The sequence below is a fragment of the Periplaneta americana genome, chromosome 4, assembly GCF_040183065.1.
Source record: "Periplaneta americana isolate PAMFEO1 chromosome 4, P.americana_PAMFEO1_priV1, whole genome shotgun sequence".
NCBI classification, from domain to species: Eukaryota; Metazoa; Arthropoda; class Insecta; order Blattodea; family Blattidae; genus Periplaneta; species Periplaneta americana.
This window is the reverse complement of record NC_091120.1, coordinates 187,690,499-187,710,761: the sequence shown is the minus strand read 5'-3', so window position 1 is coordinate 187,710,761 and position 20,263 is coordinate 187,690,499. Positions and strand designations below refer to the sequence as shown.

The 20,263-nt window shown below is 34.6% G+C and overlaps 1 protein-coding gene across 1 annotated transcript in view; it reads left to right on the top strand.

Moving 5' to 3' along the window:
- The window catches only part of LOC138698531 (organic cation transporter protein), a 125,917-nt gene that overhangs the window by 89,503 nt on the left and 16,151 nt on the right, over nucleotides 1-20,263 (top strand). Inside the window, exon 4 of the mRNA XM_069824528.1 lies at nucleotides 17,049-17,241. Within this exon, the coding sequence (XP_069680629.1) occupies nucleotides 17,049-17,241 (193 nt within the window). The remainder of the gene's footprint in view (nucleotides 1-17,048; nucleotides 17,242-20,263) is intronic.

The following is a 20,263-nucleotide window of genomic DNA, read 5'->3' as shown; positions in this document are numbered from 1 at the left end:
TATTCATTTATTTATTCATTTACTTATTTATTTATTTATTTATTTATATTAATTTGTATTAATTTATTTATCTATAATGGCAGGTACCGACCATCAGGTTTATATACACAGGGTGATGTCATTAATTTCAGTTTTTTTTAAGATAATTGAAACAGTTTAATCCAATTTTCCTCGTTTTTGCTTCCTTTTCGAGATAAAAATTGCTTTAGGCTATATATAAAAACATTTCATGGCGTGTTTTGGAAATGTCGTTGATTTAATTCCCAATGTGCTCAATCATAGTAAAGAACTGTTTTCAGAACATGGGAGGAGTGATAGTAGGAAGAAGAAGAATAAAGTGCATAAGATTTGCTGATGATATGGCGTTGTTAGCAGAAGAGGAAATGATACTAAAGGATATGCTACTGGAGCTAAATGATAGCTGTGAGCAGCATGGGAAGAAGATAAATGTAAATAAGACGAAAAGCATGGCCATAGGAAGAAAAATACAGAAGATAAACTTGCGAATTCTAAATGAGGCAGTAGAGCAAGTGGACAGCTTCAAATACTTGGGGTGTACTATAAGCAGTAACATGAGCTGCTGCCAGGAAGTCAAAAGGAGGATAGCAATGGCAAAGGAAGCTTTTAATAGAAAAAGAAGCATCTTCTGCGAACCTCTGGAAAAAGAACTAAAGAAGAGACTAGTGAAGTGGTTTGTATGGAATGTGGCATTTTATGGGACAGAAACATGGACATTACGACGAAGTGAAGAGAAGCGAATAGAAGCATTTGAAATGTGGATATGGAGAAGAATGGAATATGTGAAGTGGACAGACAGAATAAGAAATGAAGCTGTGTTGGAAAGAGTGGGTGAATAAAGAATTATGCTGAAACTGATCAGGTAGAGGAAAAGGAATTGGTTGGGTCACTGACTGAGAATAAACTGCCTACTGAAGGATGCACTGGAAGGAATGGTGAACGGGAGAAGAGTTCGGGGCAGAAGAAGATATCAGATGATAGACGACATTAAGATATATGGATCATATGAGGAGACTAAGAGGAAGGCAGAAAGTATGAAATATTGGAGGACACTGGGTTTGCAGTGAAAGACCTGCCCTGGAAGAATACTAAATGAAATGAAATGCTCAATCCATTTAAGAGAGCAGTGTATTATGATAATAAATTATTGAAAGAATTTTAATTCTGTCCTTTAGACGTACAGAAATTTCATCAGAACAGATGTAACTTTTCGTTCTGAAAAGGAATTTTTAAATGTTACATTTGTTCGGATCAAATTTCTGCATATTTAAACTAAACTTTTTTCAATCATTTACTATCATAATACACTGCTGTCTTAAATTGAATGATCGTATTGGAAATTAAATCAATGGCTTTCCCAAAACACGTTATGAAAGGTTTCATATAAAACAATTTTTTTTTCTCGGAAAGGAAGCAAAAACCGAGCAAAATTGTATTAAGCATTTTTGTTTGAAATATCTCAAAGAATAACCCTCTGAAATTAATGACATTACTTATGATTCCCTCTGTATATTTTAAAAGGTTTTTAATGTAAGTTGGTTTTTATTATCTTATCGAAAAGAAGCATTATTGCCATTTACTGACGCAAAAGAACAAAATTATGTTTTGAAAATTACACCTCTAAATGACGTCCATTTTTTCTAATGCACTTCTGGAGCCTGACTCTGAAGTTCAGCACTTCCCTGCCTACCATATCTCTGGCGTACGGTCGGTATTTGGTCTTCCTGTTGACTTACGTTTCGATGCTGAAGAAGTCGTGCTAATATTGTTTACCCACAATAAAATTGTATTACGGCTGGGAACGCGTTCAAGTCGATCCACATTGAAATGCTGTTGGAACTTACGCTGCATAAGAACTGCTGAAGCATTTGTTTTGAAAAACATCTCCACAGACAACACATCTTCGCAAATCCCCCGAACACAAACAACAGAACAACACTGGAGAAACTCCTCTACAACTACCACCACCACCAAACTAAAACACACAAACAAAACCGCAAACACTGTTGGAAATTTGAATACTGTCTGAGAGGACACACGACAGCAACAGAGAGGCAGATCAATAAAATAACACCACACCATGAAAGTCTCCATAACGATTCAGACGCTTCTACCACCGGAAGGGGAAACTTAAAAATATATGTATGTATGCACAGTGTTCTGCCCAAGAGCAGGTCTTTAACTGCAAACCCAGCATTTACCTTTCTTGCTTTCCTCTTAATCTCCCCATATAATACTTTAATGCTGTCTATCAACTGATATCTTTTACCCCGAACTCTTGTTCCGTTCACCATTCCTTAAGCATCCCAAATTAACAAATTAGGCCTACACCAAAATAATTAAAACAAAAAAAAGTAAAAAATAAAATAAAATAAAATAAATAAAAAGCCAATCACCGCACTCACACACCTACTGGCACTTATGCCAGAAATAGTGTATAAGTATGTAAATATATATTTATTGTTATTTATGTACAATGGCTGGAGAGGGCGTCCTGCGCGCATAAGACCCTAAAACGGCCTCTGGCTCAAAGCCAGTAAAGTCAATAAACATCACAACATCATCTCCACAGCAAACGCCCGATGCGATGCGATGCGTTCCACGGATCCATTGCAACTGAATGGCATCAATAATGGCGTTCATTCCCTATCCTCCCACCGCTGCGCGACTGTCTTAGTCACAGTTACTGCCAACCTAAAACGTCAGATCTTTTCGCCAGACCCGTATTTTAACATGGAGCATTTTTTGCGTCCGCTTGAGAAGGACTCTAAACGGCATTTCTTGCAAGTTGAGAGGGCGCGAAGACATTCTTTTCCCCCTCCCTATTCCCCAGATACCGTTAGCGACCGAGCAGTAGCTGTTACTTCTTATACCTGCACCCCCTACGCTGTACACAGAACAAAATAAAATATTTACTAAAGTACACTAGGGGATATAAAATGCAGCTATACAGATGTTTGACAATGACTTGTTTCAGTATATTTTAGTGTCATTGTTATAATATTTTCAACTGGCTACTAATAAAATTAACGAATGTTGGTTTGAATGTTGGGGAGCGACACAGTGCAGATTGTCCCAGTGTGTATATCGCAGTGTAGCAACTAGCGGTGGAGAAAACATTTATCTTTTTCCCTGAGTGGTTTGAGATTTGTTTCGTCCTTACAGTTTACTTCGTAGTGTTTTGTGAATATCGGTATAGGAAATAGTGTACATAGTATAGTGTTAATTTCTTACATAAGTACATAGTTTTTTTTATTTAGGATTAGGACCGTATTTTATCGTAGTTTGTAAATTATTTAACGAACATTATGGCTTCCAGCAGTGTTATAAAACATAAAAAAGGTAAACCAATGCGAAGTGGTCAGCAGAGATGTGTGTTGAATTTATTTCAAACGTTATGTGCTGAAAATCCAACTTACAGTTTAGAAAAGGTGGCTGAGATGACGGGGAAACTGACGGGAGTGGGAAAAGCAAGTGTTTATCGCATCAGAAGAGAGGCGAAGATGAATGACAATAAATTAAAGAGTCCGGTGAAATTTCGCAAAACTGTTCCACTATTAGAAAAATACGACGAATTCACAAAATCAGCAATAAGATCTAAAGTTCACCAATTCTTTTTTCGTCAAGAACTGCCAACTTTAGACAAAATATTAGCTGCGGTGAACGGTGATGAAGATAATAGTGATAATAGGGATAAGATAAGACGTAAAGAGGTATGTTAATTTAAATTAATTCTTGATTTCCGCACAAAACAGATTATGAAAGTCTATAAAAATATTTCTAGTTCTAATTTTATTATAATGCATGTCATAATACAGGCTTTGTATTATAATGTTATTATTCATAATTCCACTTAAATTCGCTGCATAGTACTATAATTTGTGTAGCTGAACGTAGAAACGCATTACTACTGGTTCAGTAGACCTATGCTTATTAAGATCGAAATACTTAAATTTAATATGTCAGTTGTACGCCTGTTTTAGTACCGTAAAGTTGGGTGGCTTTGAACGCCGAGGTGACTTTGAACAGTAATTTAGCGCCTTTCTAAATTAAATGCTGTACTCAATTGCGAAAAAACTGTTTAAGTTATCAATAAACTAGTTCAGTTTTTTCGCAATATGATACAGCATTTAATTTAGAAAGGCGCTAAATTACTGTTCAAAGTCACCTCAGCGTTCAAAGTCACCCCACTTTACGGTATTTATTTCTTCTTACGTTACAAGTAACTGTCGTATATTGAACTCATTAAATATTTTTAATATGCAAATTATTGAAATATACAGTAATAAAAATAGAATTGACTTCTTTGTATAGACTTTCGAAATATAGATCTTGACACTTTGTGTTGTAAGTCAATTAGTCGAACGTTTTTACGACGGACTGTAGCACCTTCCCCTTCACTGACGGTAGAGAGTGTGAGTAGAGGGGAAAGCCTCTCAACCAAACTGAAATGGGGATTAGTAAGGATTGCGGCAATGCCCTTTACGGGATGCGTCGATGCTACCAGCAATGCATTCGTTGAGGTGGCCCAGGTTATGCTTCTGCTGAACATTGATCAAATGGAATGCATTGCCTGGGCTTTATATTGGTGAATCCGTCTTCATTTGTTTTTATATTTTAAGAGGTTATGTGCGTCGCAACATTTTCTGAAGAAAAATAGACAGTCATCCGGGATGTCGTCTCTTTATACAGGCAATTCCAACAATAACGATGACGTATTAATTAATAAGTGAATGATATACTTTGATGCTTATTTATTTCAGTGATTTCTACAATTAAGCTAAAGTTAGGATCACGTAAGAGCAGTACCTAAAAGGCTAATTTGACCGTCTCTTCAGTGTTGCTAAGAAATATCAGATATCACCAAAGAGCGTAAAGTCACAATGCTATGTACTGTAATAATAATAATAATAATAATAATAATAATAATAATAATAATGATATAGTATTAACAATAACAAACAATAACAATGTCTTGCTTATTTACTTATTTACCACATCTCATTTTTATGCTGGGAGGCGTTTTCTAAATAGTTCAATAATTTTTGAGAGTATATTTTCCTCCTGGACCTCTTACACATTATGTTGGAAATTAGTAGATTAATATGATCTAATATTAAAATGTATTTTGTCTGACAACGTGAAATTCATTACTTTGACTAAACAGTTTACGATTCACGAGACCTAACCTAAAAATGTATTTTGTTTGATTACGTGAAATGATTAATACATACGAATTTCGAAAACAGAACACCAGTTTGAAATGTATACCCTACTTAAAAATTTTAAGGATATATTTTAAGATAAAATATTTCTAAGTCGCTACCATGCTATTTCCTCTCTTGGATATTTTAATATAAATCTGCCCATTAGCCACGTGCATGTTTCATACCAAAAAGATCTGTAAGTTATATCTTATTTCATTACACTTATCTGAATAGTATGTTGAATTGGAATCACAACACAACTGAATTATGTATTGATATTAATATTAATACCGGTATTATTAATTAATTATTAATTATATTCAAATTCCACAAGGTTAGTTATACTTCCTTTTCATCGGTTTTCTTTACTGCAAACCAAAATTATTGCTTCCAACATAACAATTAGAAAATAACTGCCCATTGTCGTATTTGTCAGTACCCGAAATTCGAAATAAAGTTGGTAAAAGAAAATTTAACCTGACATCTAGAAAATCACTATAATCCACTAGCATATGTTGTAATAGGGGAAAAATGGTTAGGTTTCACCCTTAGGGTATTAAGTAAGCGGATCTGGGGTATACTGTATGCTACAGCTCTAATTTATTTTTTTTTAACGGAGAAACAGGCGAAAAAAAAAATAAGAAAGGAAGACGGTCAGACGGCCATCAGGGTCACCTGTAACTCATACGCAATTAACATTGCACTGAATGGTCACTGCCTTCACTTTGTCTTCATTATCTCAGATCGGCCATCAATCACTGTTGCCTTATTTGATAATCCTCCGGAAATTCTGAGATTCATATTATGTAGATTTTGACTTGATTGCTTTACAACTGTAGAGCCAATGACAAGTTGACAACTAGTTAGTATTCTAAACAATCAGCGTAACGTTTTTGTCCAGTGTCCGGTGAAATGAACGCCGTGACAGGATCAGTAGCAATTAGGAAGGAACTAGTCATGGCCTCTCCAAGGCAACGTCCAAGTTATCAACATTAAAATATTACCAAACTAGCCAACTCTCCACGACACACAGTTGCAGAATTACTTGTGCAACGTTACTTTCTAACCCGAAGACCTGGCTTCAAATCCTGTCCAGACCAAGAATGGAATTTATGAAAGCGAAACGTGAATATTACGTCCACAAAACAATAAAATTAACGAACAGAGATTGCAGGAATGAGGTCCGCAGACCAGTAAAGGATTACTTTATAAATTTAATATACAGGGTGTCTCAAGAGGAATGTAAAATACTTAAGGATAATGTAGTTTGAGTTAACCTACATCGATTTAACCTGATATATCTATGTCCGAAATGTAACAGTTTGGAAATTATTGATGGGCGAAATTTTAAATTGAGAGAGGTATTATAGACGTATTCTACGTTTCAGAACAATGTGATATGATACATTATTCAAAATGCTGCACCTTGTGTTTTCAATAAGTTTATTTCATAATTAAGCACAAACTCAATAACAAAGTAAAATAATTGCATAAGACAAATAGCCCACACCTGTGGAGTAACGGTCAGCGCGTCTGGCCGCGAAACCAAGTGGCCCGGGTTCGATTCCCAGTCGGAGCAAGTTACCTGGTTGAGGTTTTTTCCGGGGTTTTCCCTCAACCCAATATGAGCAAATGCTGGGAGACTTTCGGTGCTGGACTCCGGACTCATTTCACCGGCATTATCACCTTCATCTCATTCAGACCCTAAATAACCTAAGCTGTTGATAAAGCGTCGTAAAATAACCTACTAAAAAAACATAAGACAAATTACTAATTATGCATTCCACAAATTCTAAATTCATATCAGATACCGGTGCCGGTTCTCTTTTCGACCTCAATGAAACACTTGATAGATTGCTAGTTTCAGGTGACATCCGGTAAACATGGGCAAACACATGGCTACCGTCTTCCTCCGACGAGTTTAGCGCTGGGTCCTGAGGTATTCTTGCCATCGGTGCGGGGGGGTTGCAGGTAGATTCTTTTGTTGCTACAGTCAAGCGGAGTGGGAAGTATTAATCGTCCAAAAATATGCAGTCTTCAGTTTGTAGTAGTGTGTGACTGTGTGCACGTGTTAGGTACTCTATATACGAGTGAAATGTTTTCAATATGATTGTACTTCCTTCCAGACTGCCGCTGTCACTGTTCCTTCCCACTTCAGTACCGCGCTAGACTAGTCTGAACCGCATTCCTCTCAGCATTAAACTCCTCAGAGGATGACAGTAGATGGAACCTTCGATTGGGAAAACATTGTCTGCATTTCTCAACAGCAGCCAATGCCTTGTCATCACAAAATCCATAAACAAAAAGCATGCCTGCACTAATTAAATGTCAAATTAACGCATATTCAGTTGTACACTGGTGGCCATAATTCTGGAAACTTTTTGTTTTTGTGATTAATTATTATAACAATTGTATTTATTCACAGATTTATACATCTTAAAATATTATTCATGACTGATTCGTCAATTATGGAGTTTTAATAAAGGTATTTTATTAAATTCTTAATATTTTAAAAATAAATAGTCATTTTGTGGGGAATTATGTTCTTATCGTTTAAGATCTAAATATTAATTTCAGATTTCATTATAATTTCCCATTATTTACTGCAATAAAAATTGGTCCACTGTTGATTTTAAGATTATTTTTGATCATTAGGAGCATTGTTGAGCACTGTTAGCATAAAATATGGACATTATTAGTGTGTTTCTATCATTAGTCTGACAAAATTTCGTCCGGTTATCACCTGATTGCTTTACCACAAACTTTATTGATAATAATGTTATCACAATGGCTCCACGAAAGGACTGAACACCTTCTAATCGAAGTAGGGCAGTCACACTTCGAGAAGAAGGCTACACATTCAAGGAAATTGCAAAGAAGCTTGGTAATGGTGCTACAATGTCTGGCGTCCAGAAAGTATGAGAGGTTGAGATTCACAAAATCTTGTGAAAAACCACCTAGGAGTGATAGAAAACCTAAAGTAAGTCCAAGAGATGTGAGGCAGATTTGTCGATTGGCATTGAAAGATGGAAAGAAATATTCTAAAGAGGTACAGGAAGTTCTACACAGCAGTGGATGTAATATTTCTGCGAGAACTCTTCAAAGGAAGTTATTCCACAATGAACTGAAAGCAAGAGCACTCAGAAAAAAGCCATTTCTCAACAAAAGACAACGAGAAAATCGTGTAAAATGGTGCAAAAGTCATCTATCATGGACCAGTGATGACTGTGCGAAAGCGATATGGAGCAATGAAACAAGGATTTCTATATTTGGAAGTGAAGGAACCAAATACATTTGTCGACGAAATGGAGAAGCTTTGAATCCTGAGTGCCTCATCGCAACCATGAAACATCCTGTTGCTGTCATGATCTGGGGATGCATGTCCAGGAATGGATTAGGAAGGCTTCAGATTTTTCAAGGGAACTTGAACACGGAAAAATGCAGAAAAGATATGCTGGAAGTGAAATTGATATTATCCATTGCTGTCTTACACCCAAATTGTGATGACTTTGTATTTCAACAAGATGGTGATCCATGCCATACTGCCAAGAGTGGTATGCAATGGTTTCAACAGAAAAACGTCAAGGTGATAAAGTGGCCTGGGAATAGTCCTTACCTTAATCCAATTGAAAACTTGTGGTCAAGGTTAAAAAATTTGGTGTTTAAAAAAAATTCTAGCAGCAAAACTCAATTCATTGATGCCACTATCCACAGCTGGTTTCGGATTATCAGCAAGGAAGAACTGAAACGTCTTGTGGACTCAATGTCCCGCAGAATTGATGCTGTCACTAAAAATAAAGGTTAACCCACAAAGTACCAACTGTTTACAGAGTGAATGAAAAAATATCACGAAAGTGTTTCTAACTGTTAATGTATAAATATATGTTTTCTCATACATATTATGATATAAAGTGACGTATTTTCTATAAAAATGGATTAGACAATGTTTGTTTTTATGGTTTCAGTCACGAGTAACACTTTAAATTGTATTAATGTATGAATAAAAACTGATGTAATAACAATTCAATACAAACACAAAAAGTTTCCAGAATTATGGCCACCAGTGTATATGTTGCGCAAGCGTTGCGGTGCTCAGATGCTGCCGTGTGTAAAAGATCTGACGTAACACGTCAGGTATAGTACAGTATACAGATCCACAAGATGTTTCAGTATTTCTACCCTTAACTTCTTCTCAACCGTTAGACTTCGGACATAGGTACATCAAGTTAAATTGATACATTATCCTGAAGTATTTTACGATCCTCTTGAGACACCGTGTATGTAGGGCCTAGTTTAAAAACACAGTGGAAGAAATAAAAATGAAATTATTTAAATATATTTCCATGTAAGAATACATACTACACACAACTCTTCACGCGTACTTACGATAATATCTAGAATGGCTGACGCGAAATTCTAAAACCGAAGTATGATAATTATTTTGAGTTAATATACAATTCTGCAATAAAAGAGAGCTAAGCACTAACTGAAAATCAGATATTGTTATAACTTAACCAAAGTTACTAAAATCTAACTTAGACAAATTAGTTTTCTTACTGGAAAAAATATTGTCATACGACAATAACCAGAGACCGGAAATTTGGCAGAATACCTTTTTAAATGTATTAAATCTATCTTCCTTTTGAAAGTAAATCTGTACGAATTAAACCTTTGTGTTTGAAACGTCACAGTTTTATGTTGCCCTTTTCTGCCTTTTTTAATATAAATGCCTAATTTACAAAATGTTTTTTTTGCCTTTATTGAATTATATTTATCTATTATTTATTAATTATTAAAAATTGCCTACAGGTATATTTTAATTTACTTCTATAACCGCTACAATGAAAGTGACTTCACCGAATGTATATTATTGTCTTTCAGCCAGTTCATATTCTCTTTGCAACAATGAGTGCTGCCGTGCAAAAATGTATAACAGTAAGCGTTTTAATTATCGCTTGTGTTTATTTGACAAGGCAACAATGAGTGCGGGTCTAACGTTATTTTTAACGGTTATTTTTCTTTCAGTTTTCATTGCGACGTTGTTGTAGCTAGCTAAATATTTCATATCGCAACATATCAGTACAACCAAACACAAAAATGCACTTTCCAAGGCTACTGGGAAGAAGATTTCTTTGCTTCCAACAGTAATTGAAGCATACAGTCGAAAATTTCAATTTGCATTCGACTTATGTAAAGCTTTTCTTGCTGCCGAAATCTCTTTGTGGAAAGTGCAAGGTTGTGGGTCTAGTGCAAGGTTTTTGTAATTGCCTTTTATTGCGTATTTCAGCTATTTTTAATGCCTTTTTGCCTGCATATTTTAGCTATTTATGATGCCTTTTTGCCCGCCTATTTTAATGATTCATAATGCCTAAACTTCCGGTCTCTGATAATAACTTAGATACAGTAGTAATTAACAAATACTGCCATACTTGTTCCATTCTGTACAAATAGATGGCGTTAGATGCTTAATTCTTAACAGCGTAAATTGAAGTATCGGACTGTAATGTAAACACTAGCACAATTTAATACTATCAGTGTTGCCAACCCTAGGGATTTATCCCTAGTTCTATATCTAGTTGAGTGTCATCTGGGGATATATTTATAGGGATAATTAATAGTGAATTCATTGTTTCTAGGGATTTCTTGGCTTCCTCTTTAAGACTAAATTTTTTCTTTCATCTCATAATCTCAGTTTTTTTTATATATATTTACAATTTCAGTTAAATATTTCCTTTGAGTCACCCCACAGGTGACAAAAACAAAACTTTTCGGAAACCAATAAAAAACTGTTTAGTCACATTCAGCACCTCCTGTGAACAAGTGTTCAGATCTCAGAAAGCATGTGTTGTAGAACCCATGTTTATTAGACATTTTTTTTTCTTGTTTTGATGCATACTATCACCTCCTAAAATACTGGATACTTTTTTTTAACACCCTGTATGGCTACGTCATCCAACTTGAAAACTTTTAGGTTAGGTACTTTTATAACTATAGGCTACATACATATAAAAGGCTATAAATTAATAACTACAAATACTATTTTTTGCGACTAAGTAAATCACTTAAAGAATGTTTCTAACACACGATAAGTTCAAATAGGTTACATGATTATGTACTTACGTATTCTAGTTTTAATTTCGTACCGGTAGCTTCATCCACTACGGAGATGGACAGCTACGGTAATTGGTACGTCGAAATTAGAAAGATAACCTTGTGTCTGTAGACAAGCACATTACAAATAAAATATACATAATGAGGAAGAGGGTTTTTCAAGAACACGAAAAGAGTATAAAAACTAAACTTATAATCGGCATTTCTGTGGGTGTCTACTAACAAACTGATCTGGATCTGTCAAGACAGTGAAGGACAAAAGTCAGCTGAACTAATATGCCCTTCTCTCCTGTAGAGTGCGTATGCAAGAAGTGCCAATAGATGCCAGCACTTCCTCCTTTCACTACCCATTATGTAATTATGACCATTGGTCTCCAGCTTGGTTTGTTGACCTTGAGTCAATTAAAAATAAAAAGAAGTAAATGAAAATTGTGTCTTGTAATATCATAATTAATAAGATATTTAAAGCCGACAACAAGTTTGCCTTCATGTCGGTGAAACTGTTTGACTAAGCCAAGTGCAGGGACCAATCTCGAGGGGCAGAAGCCCTTGAAAATTAACACTTTCCTGGATTCTGTTAATGCACTGACTCAGAATGTTTCACGCCCACATGGCCACTCGAAAAGGATTGGTAGTAACTGGAATAAATTCCTAACCTATTGAGTTCAGGGTAAAAATACTTCATCTCGTTCTCACACCTTGCGGCAGAGTCTTCCTTGAGCTACTGTAATTATTCTGTTATAATCGAGATCCTTGTTGTAAGGACTCTTTTAACATTTTAACGTTCTATTTTTTATCAAACTCAAATGGTATATTGCCATACAAGTGAGGAAAAATGCTCTATTGAAAAATGAGTATAGAAGTTGAAGCTTCAATCATACGAATTTAGCAATTGTCATTTCCGCAAGTGTGTAACACGCTATTTTTCTACGAAAGTGACAGAATTAAACAAGTTAGGGGAAAATGTCAAAATGACAATCTTCATATTTTATCTCGAAATGCGTATATTGTAAGATACGTTTTCAGAAGGATCTCGTGAAAACAATAGTGTATTGTTGATGTAAACAACTTCTCGTTTTTTCAAATAGAAAATTTAATTTTATTCGTGTATCTAAACTGGCCTTTCTTTCGTCGTCCTTAGCAACCTAAACAATGCCTTTATTTACAGCATGAATTGAATTTTTAAAATCATTCTCTCCATGACAACCAACATATTAACAATAATAAAATCCATTAATCAATTCATTTATAACTTCTTCACAAACAACACATTACAAAGAAAAGGCGTACAATTTAAAATTAAATTTAGATACCAGTAATGGATAAAATAAGTAAAAAGTATGTAACAAGGCTTGTAATTTTCTTATTTCTAATTTTATGAATAAACTATTATACAAAAGTTGTGAGGTATCGAAGAAGGGATATTTTGAACATGTTTTCAAATATTATGCTTTTCATTTATAAAGGCTGTGCAAATGAGAGTGTTTAGATTCTTTTCCAAGGATCCAGATGCTGTTACATATGTTTTATGTAGTGTGTACTACAGAGTGTCCCATAAGTCTGGAACCATGGGCGAATTACTGAAAATGTTTCTTCTTTGTCCACAGGACAGCTGAGTGTTGTCTTTAAATAAAGAGGAACGTATTCTGCAATGGATACCGCCTCTATAAACTTCTTTAATGATTTTTCCCATACAACTGTGTGTAAATGGCGCTCGTTCTGGGTGCAAAACATTAAATTCCTGTGAATGCGCCGCCAACAAGCAGGATCAGTTGAATACTTGCTTCTTTACTTAAAGACATCACTCAGTTGTGTCCTGTGGACAAAGAGAAAATATTTTCAGTAATCCGCCTATAGGACACCCTGTATAAGTTTCAAATTAGAATGTATTAATTATTGGATTTTTCACAGCGACATGAAGCTTTAAAATGCAGTTTTCTCAAAACTTCGAATTTTGAGTTATTTCCGTTTTGAACTGGCCCGTCGATATAATTATCATAACCTAATGTGTTTGAGATTTTGACGACTGTCGATTTTCTGTACATAATGCGATGGTAATGAACAGTTGGTGGAAAAGTGGTTGGATGAAAAGTTTACCTAAAATACCATCTTTGTCAACCACAAATTTCAATTCAGTTCCGGCAAGAGTTGAAGCTCTTTCTCTCCACTTGCCATATTTTCTCCAATAATGTACAATGAATGTGATTATTTAAATCCCTAAACGTCTCATTTGGTTCGCTATTAATTTTATTTAACGCAATGTAATTCTTCAAACACTGACGTATTTCACTTCTGCACAGCCGCCACCATAATCTGGTATCCTGAAACCAGTAGAATTTCAAAGCAAGGTTAATGTGTCCAGCAAACATCTGCTCAGAGGTTGCCACACCCAAAATAAACGTTGATCTACGATTTCAAGGAAATACAGAAGGCCATTTACCCTTTCCATTCACCTCGTGGCTCACTTTAATTAATGGTTGGTAAAAACTAACGAGAATCATCAATACTGATTGATTTGTTGCTGACGTCTCCAAGTAAGTCATCACATAATATGACATTTATGTCACCCTTTGGCCTCGGTAGCGTAGTCGGTATATTGCTGGCCTTCTGTGCCCGAGGTTGCGGGTTCGATCCAGGCTCAGATCGATGGCATGTAAGTATGTTTAAATGCGACAGGCTCATATCAGTAGATTTACTGGCATGTAAAAGAACTGTGCGGGACAAAATTCCGGCACACCAGCGACGCTGATATAACCTCTGCAGTTGCGAGCGTCTTTAAATAAACCATAATTTAATTTTAATTTAATGTTACCCTTTGGCGTTGATGCAAGAACAACAACAACAACAACAACAACAACAACAACAACAACAACAACAACAATAATAATAATAATAATAATAATAATAATAATAATAATATAGGATTTCTACTTCCGTATGTATTTTGTTTGCTACGTCCTAAACTATGTTATTCAGATTCAAAATTTCAAATTTATTCACAATTTAACATTTGAAATGATACATATGAATATATACCCGAAATGAGCATATGCTCGTGCTCGGGTAGTCCAGTAGTCTACATAAATTTTACAGAGATCAATGATAATGTTGATTATAGAAATAATAGTAATAATAATAATAATAATAATAATAATAATAATAATAATAATAATAATAATAATAGAATAACCGTGACGGAGATGATACAAATTAATTCAATAATAATAATAATAATAATTTATTTATTTATTTATTTAGAATATTAACGTGCAAAACAACAGCACAAGGCCAATTAAAGTTTAATAATAATAATAATAATAATAATAATAATAATAATAATAGTAATGAAACAAAAATATTTACAATAATAAAATAAATACTAGGACGGATAAAATAAAATATAAAACCACTTAGCGAGAGTTAACTCAACTTAAATAAGCATATAATAACCAGGAAAAAAATGACGAACTCGAAAATCAACAGAAAAGTTAGTTGTATCCCAGACGACAGCAACCGCCGTATTGACATTGTGTTATGCATTATTGGTAGTAGGGGGGAGCCGAAAGTCTACGTAACTGCCGTTCTCTTCGAATCTTCTCATACAATCATGGGAAGTTAATGCTGAGAAACGAAATCTCTACGAGTCAAACTGTTCATTATTACCAGGATACCAGATATCTCTACTTTTCATGCACAGAGGATTTCCCTAGTAAAATTCTAATTCTATAGGACCTAGAACGTCTGAATGAACCATAACCTCCTATAAATACCTAAGAACTATGTTTATGTTTGAAAAGCGCCTTTTAATATTGTGCGTATATTTAAAATAAAAAATACCGGTACTAAAACTGCAAAAATTAAAAAAAAAAAAAAAAATGCTGAGCTTTATTAAAAAAAATTGGCAATTTCGTTTCATATTTGTCTTAGAAAGGGAAGGAAGATGGTTTTACCACAGTTTAATATATACAGTCACGAAGCTTGAGTTGTGAGGGTGCTAGGAACAATAGACTGTGCCGATACTCTTTCGCATTGTCTGTAATGAGGCGATATTAAGCGATCCTAGTGGTTAGCAACTATCTATGGATGCATATTTACTACGTATTGAGCTTCGTGACTGTATATACTAGACTCTAGTTTTACCTAATTTCTTAGGACCGAAGCTCGTTTGAAAAAGTCCATCCTAGCACAAAAGGGACGGTAGGTTGTTCGGTTTAAAAGAGAGCTTACATACAGTATAGTTTTCGCGTCAATGCAATTTCGCTATACAAAATGAAACTGACCAATAGAATTTTGTGAAATTTGAATCTTCATTTCGGTGGCACTTATTGTCAGCACCAGTTCTTTGTACATAAATTCTACCTAAAATGGAATATTTACTAAAATTAAAATTATTAACTGTTACTTTTATATGAAATTCTAAAAGTCCTAAATTGAATTTTATAAAGTCCTAAATCTCTCTTTTTAGCACATAAAATCAATTATTATTATTATTATTATTATTATTATTATTATTATTATTATTATTATTATCATCATCATCATCTTGTGCTAACTGTTATCTTGTGGTGAACTGTTATTGCCCCCACGCTGTTGTACAGCATAATAAATATTAGTAAATAAAAAAATTATTATTATTATTATTATTGTTATTATTATTATTATTATTATTATTATTATTAATCAAAGTCACGTTATGAACGCTGAATAATGTTTTCAGCTAAGAGCATGAGTGAATGTAATAAGGTAGGTGTCCGTGATATGGCCATGCTAAGGTTTGAGAACTTTTCTAGCCGGCATTTTGAAAAAAAAATGTAAACCACTTTTTTCTTACTCGTTCTCAGTCTAATGGACTTTCTTAAAACAATTTCCTTTCCCCACAAAAATAGCTTTAATTGTCCAAAAAGTCCCAAATTCCAAAAGTCTACCTAGTGGCCATATCAGGAACATGTGCACATGATATGGCCACCCTTGTTCCATGTTCTACAAATCGTGATTGTTTTCAGTTTGACAGAGCAGTTGTGCTAAAATTAAATAATTTTGGTATAAAATGAATAAACATGACACTTAATAATCTATTTTATAATTCAAAAGTGTAGTCAAAACAGGTTTTTCCATTAAAAAAAAGTACGTTGTTTTTCTTAAAATACAAAATTTTTGCGTAATCCCAGCTATAAGGCATGTAAATTTGTCAGGTGAAAAAACAAAAGTGAAATGAACTTGATATGGCCATATCAGGAGCAGGTAAGCTTTCACGAAAATCGTTTGATTATGAACAACTCGTAAAAGATACCCATCAACGACAACTCCAATCAACAGAACATTAAAAGCAGAATGGAATACGATGGTTTTAATGAAACAAGTCTTTGAAAAACATGCATAAAACAAAGGAGACTTACCAGAGAAAAATAAGAAGAGGTCACATGAAAACCGCAAAACAGGCAACTGACGCCATATTGCTCAACCTGACTGGATGGAAAACGATCAAGTGACATACCAGGATGCCCTTTCACTGGATGCTGCTGCAATTTAGCGGATTTTTTGGTTAACTAACTCACAATAGGGGGCTGGGCATATCAGGAACATGGCCATAACAGAAGCACCCACCTTACTAAATAATGCAATACTGTTTTATCTTTATCCACTCTAGCTTCTCTGCGACAACTCTAGCAATAAATATACAGAATGGCTAACTAACAATTAATATTTTAACAGTTCTAGAATATGTGGGACCGCAGTGGAGAACCTTTGTGGCAAATATGTCGATTGCCATCTACTTCACAATGGCTTCATGTCTTCTGCCCTGGATGGCATACTTCATCGCTGACTGGAAGATGCTATGCATTGCCACATCTGTACCGCTTCTCCTGGCAGCTGTTACACCTCTGATTGTGCCCGAGAGTGCGAGGTAAGATATTTCTTTAACCTGGAAATATTACGTATATTCAATACTAATGACAGATTGTAAGGCACAAAGAAAAATATTTTAATTACACTGTTATCTACTCACCTCCAACTTTTATTCAGATTGAATGCTATTTTGTGGACCTCTCCATTGAGGTACTATTTTCGGTAGTTTCGTAGTACCCGGTACTCGTTACATAGACCACTCTTACACTAAACCTGGAGTGATTTAAGCTTATTAATCAAATAAATGATTCTACTTACTGTTTTTTTATATGCTCACTTGTATGTAATTTCTATGGGTCTGTTGGACAGTCGGGCATGTTGGACACTTTGTACTTTAACGTGTTACCTCGCCATTGTGGGCACCACATTCTGCTAGAAGTCAATGACGGAAGTAGCCACGAGTGGGGATACTTCCGTCATTGACTTCTAGCAGAATGTGGTGCCCACAAGTGGCGAGGTAACACGTTAAAATACAAAGTGTCCAACATGCCCGACTGTCCAACAGACACTAGTTTACCCTACATATTTCATTGTTATTTTCCATCCGAAGATCATTAAGAACGATGAATATTACTTAATATCTCCTATATTAATTAATATTAATATGTATTTCACTATGTTTATTTTTATTTTATGAGGTAAATTTTATGTACAGTAACTACCTCTTTTGAACTCATTATGTACCTAAATTGTATCAGTATGTAATTACTTAATTCCGATCCAGTTTTATGTTCAACTGTGTAGGCAAGTATTAATCCTGGTTGAGTGTAAGAGAAGGCCTTACGGCCTTAACTCTGCCAGGTTAAATAAAGCCATTATTATTATTATTATTATTATTATTATTATTATTATTATTATTACTATCTTTCTTCAAGTAGTGTTTATATGCCATGTTAAATTTAATTTGTTTTCATGAGTTAACAATGATGCACTTTGGGAGCAACATATAAGAAATTGTTTTCCTACACAATCCACGCTATATTCACGTTGTTTTGAAATGATTAATCGAAGATGGTTTGCTTATTGTTTATTACACGCACATTTCTATGTAATTTCTATTCCATACGTTTTTTTTTCTATCCCACGATCATTAAGAATGGTGAATATTATTCATACTTTTTTCCTGTATTTCTTAAAATAATGTTATGTTAGTTTTTATTTACGTAAAAATGATGTGCCAAAAAATAAAAAATAATAATTTCGTACTCATTTCACATCCTATATATTCACATTTGTTTTTCAGTGATTTATTAAAGAATGTACCGGTACCTTCAACTCAAATGTGATGGACCGGTTAATTATTATAAATTAATTGCATTAAAGTTTGGGGGCCAAGTCCCCAAGAGGGTTTTAGGGGGCGGAGCCCCCTAAAGCAAGAAAGAACACATAAAATATAAATCGTACCTTCAACCCAAAGGTAATGGACCGGTTTATTAGGCTACTATAAATTAATTGCATGAGGGTTTGGGGACTAAGTCCCCAACAGGGATTTTTACGGGGCGGAGCCCCCTAAAACAAGAAAGAACACATTATAAAATGTAACTCGTACCTTCAACTCAAATGTGATGGACCGGTTAATTACTATAAATTAATTGCACGAAGGTTTGGGGACCAAGTCCCCAACAGGGGTTTTTAGGGGGCGGAGTTCCCTAAAACAAGAAAGAACACATTATAAAATGTAACTCGTCCCAAAGGTGATAATATAATAATATAATATAATTATGTTGTACGTAACAAGATCGATTATTCAATTGATAGGATATTTTATGAGGTTGTCACGACTGAGATATCTATTGTCAATTGCTTTTATTTGTCAGAAGGCCTTGACTGACGGATATATAAGGACTGGCGCTCTTAGGGGTGGAGGTTGGGGTTTGGGATGGCTCACAAGCAACAAGTTATACTAAATATGTTAAACATAAAAACGAGTACCGGGTAGTAGGAAATTATCGAACTTTTATCAATTCACTTATTGCTCTAGACATAAAAAATGTTCATATTCGTACTGCAATCTGCGGCAATTATAATTTTTGTCATTTCGTTTATTAAATTTTTATTTGTTTCCATGAGTCCTAGACACTGAGTCCTCAAATCTTCCAGAAAGGAAGTCTCTCTCAAAATTGTAATACGGATACAGCCGAATTTCGATATCTCGCAGTGCTTCCGCAAACTCATAATGCTTCGAGTTATCGAAAATTCGAGATATTTAAAATATGAAAAAAATTACAATAACATAAATTATTATTGATGAGAAGTGTTACCGCTTAAATTTAAACAAAAAGAAGTGAAGGTTGTCCATAGACTCTTTCTTTGCTATTCATGACGATGATTTTAGCAATTATTTATAACAGTTTGAGAAGAAAAATGTTAAAGATATGCCATTATGTCCTTGCAGTGGTGCTCAATGTGCTATACCGTTATGGTACAGATACTTGTCTGTAGTAATTGACAGAGGCAGGATTAGTATTAATGTGTTGATTCCTGGAGGACACTTTCAAAGGAAGGGAAATACTAATGTATACAATGCTTGTTGAAGTAATGCTATTTCATCACGTTCATTCAGTTTCACTTAATTACACATGCGTATTTACTACTGCGGAGAGAAATATTAATCGAAATATCGAAAAATAGAACTTCGATATGTAGAAAAAATATTACATGCATATTATATATTATTCCACCAGGAAATTGTAATATATTACTTTAATTTAGGATGCTCCTTGTTATTAATATTAATATTATTATTATTATTATTATTATTATTATTATTATTATTAATAGTCCACACCTGTGGAGTAACGGTTAGCGCGTCTGGCCGCGAAACCAGGTGGCCCGGTCGGGGCAAGTTACCTCGTTGGGGTTTTTTCCGGGGTTTTCCCTCAACCCAATACGAACAAATGCTGGGTAACTTTCGGTGCTGGACCCCGGACTCATTTCACTGCCATTATCACCTTCATTTCATTCAGACGCTAAATAACCTAGATGTTGATACAGCGTCGTAAATAACCCAATAAAATAGA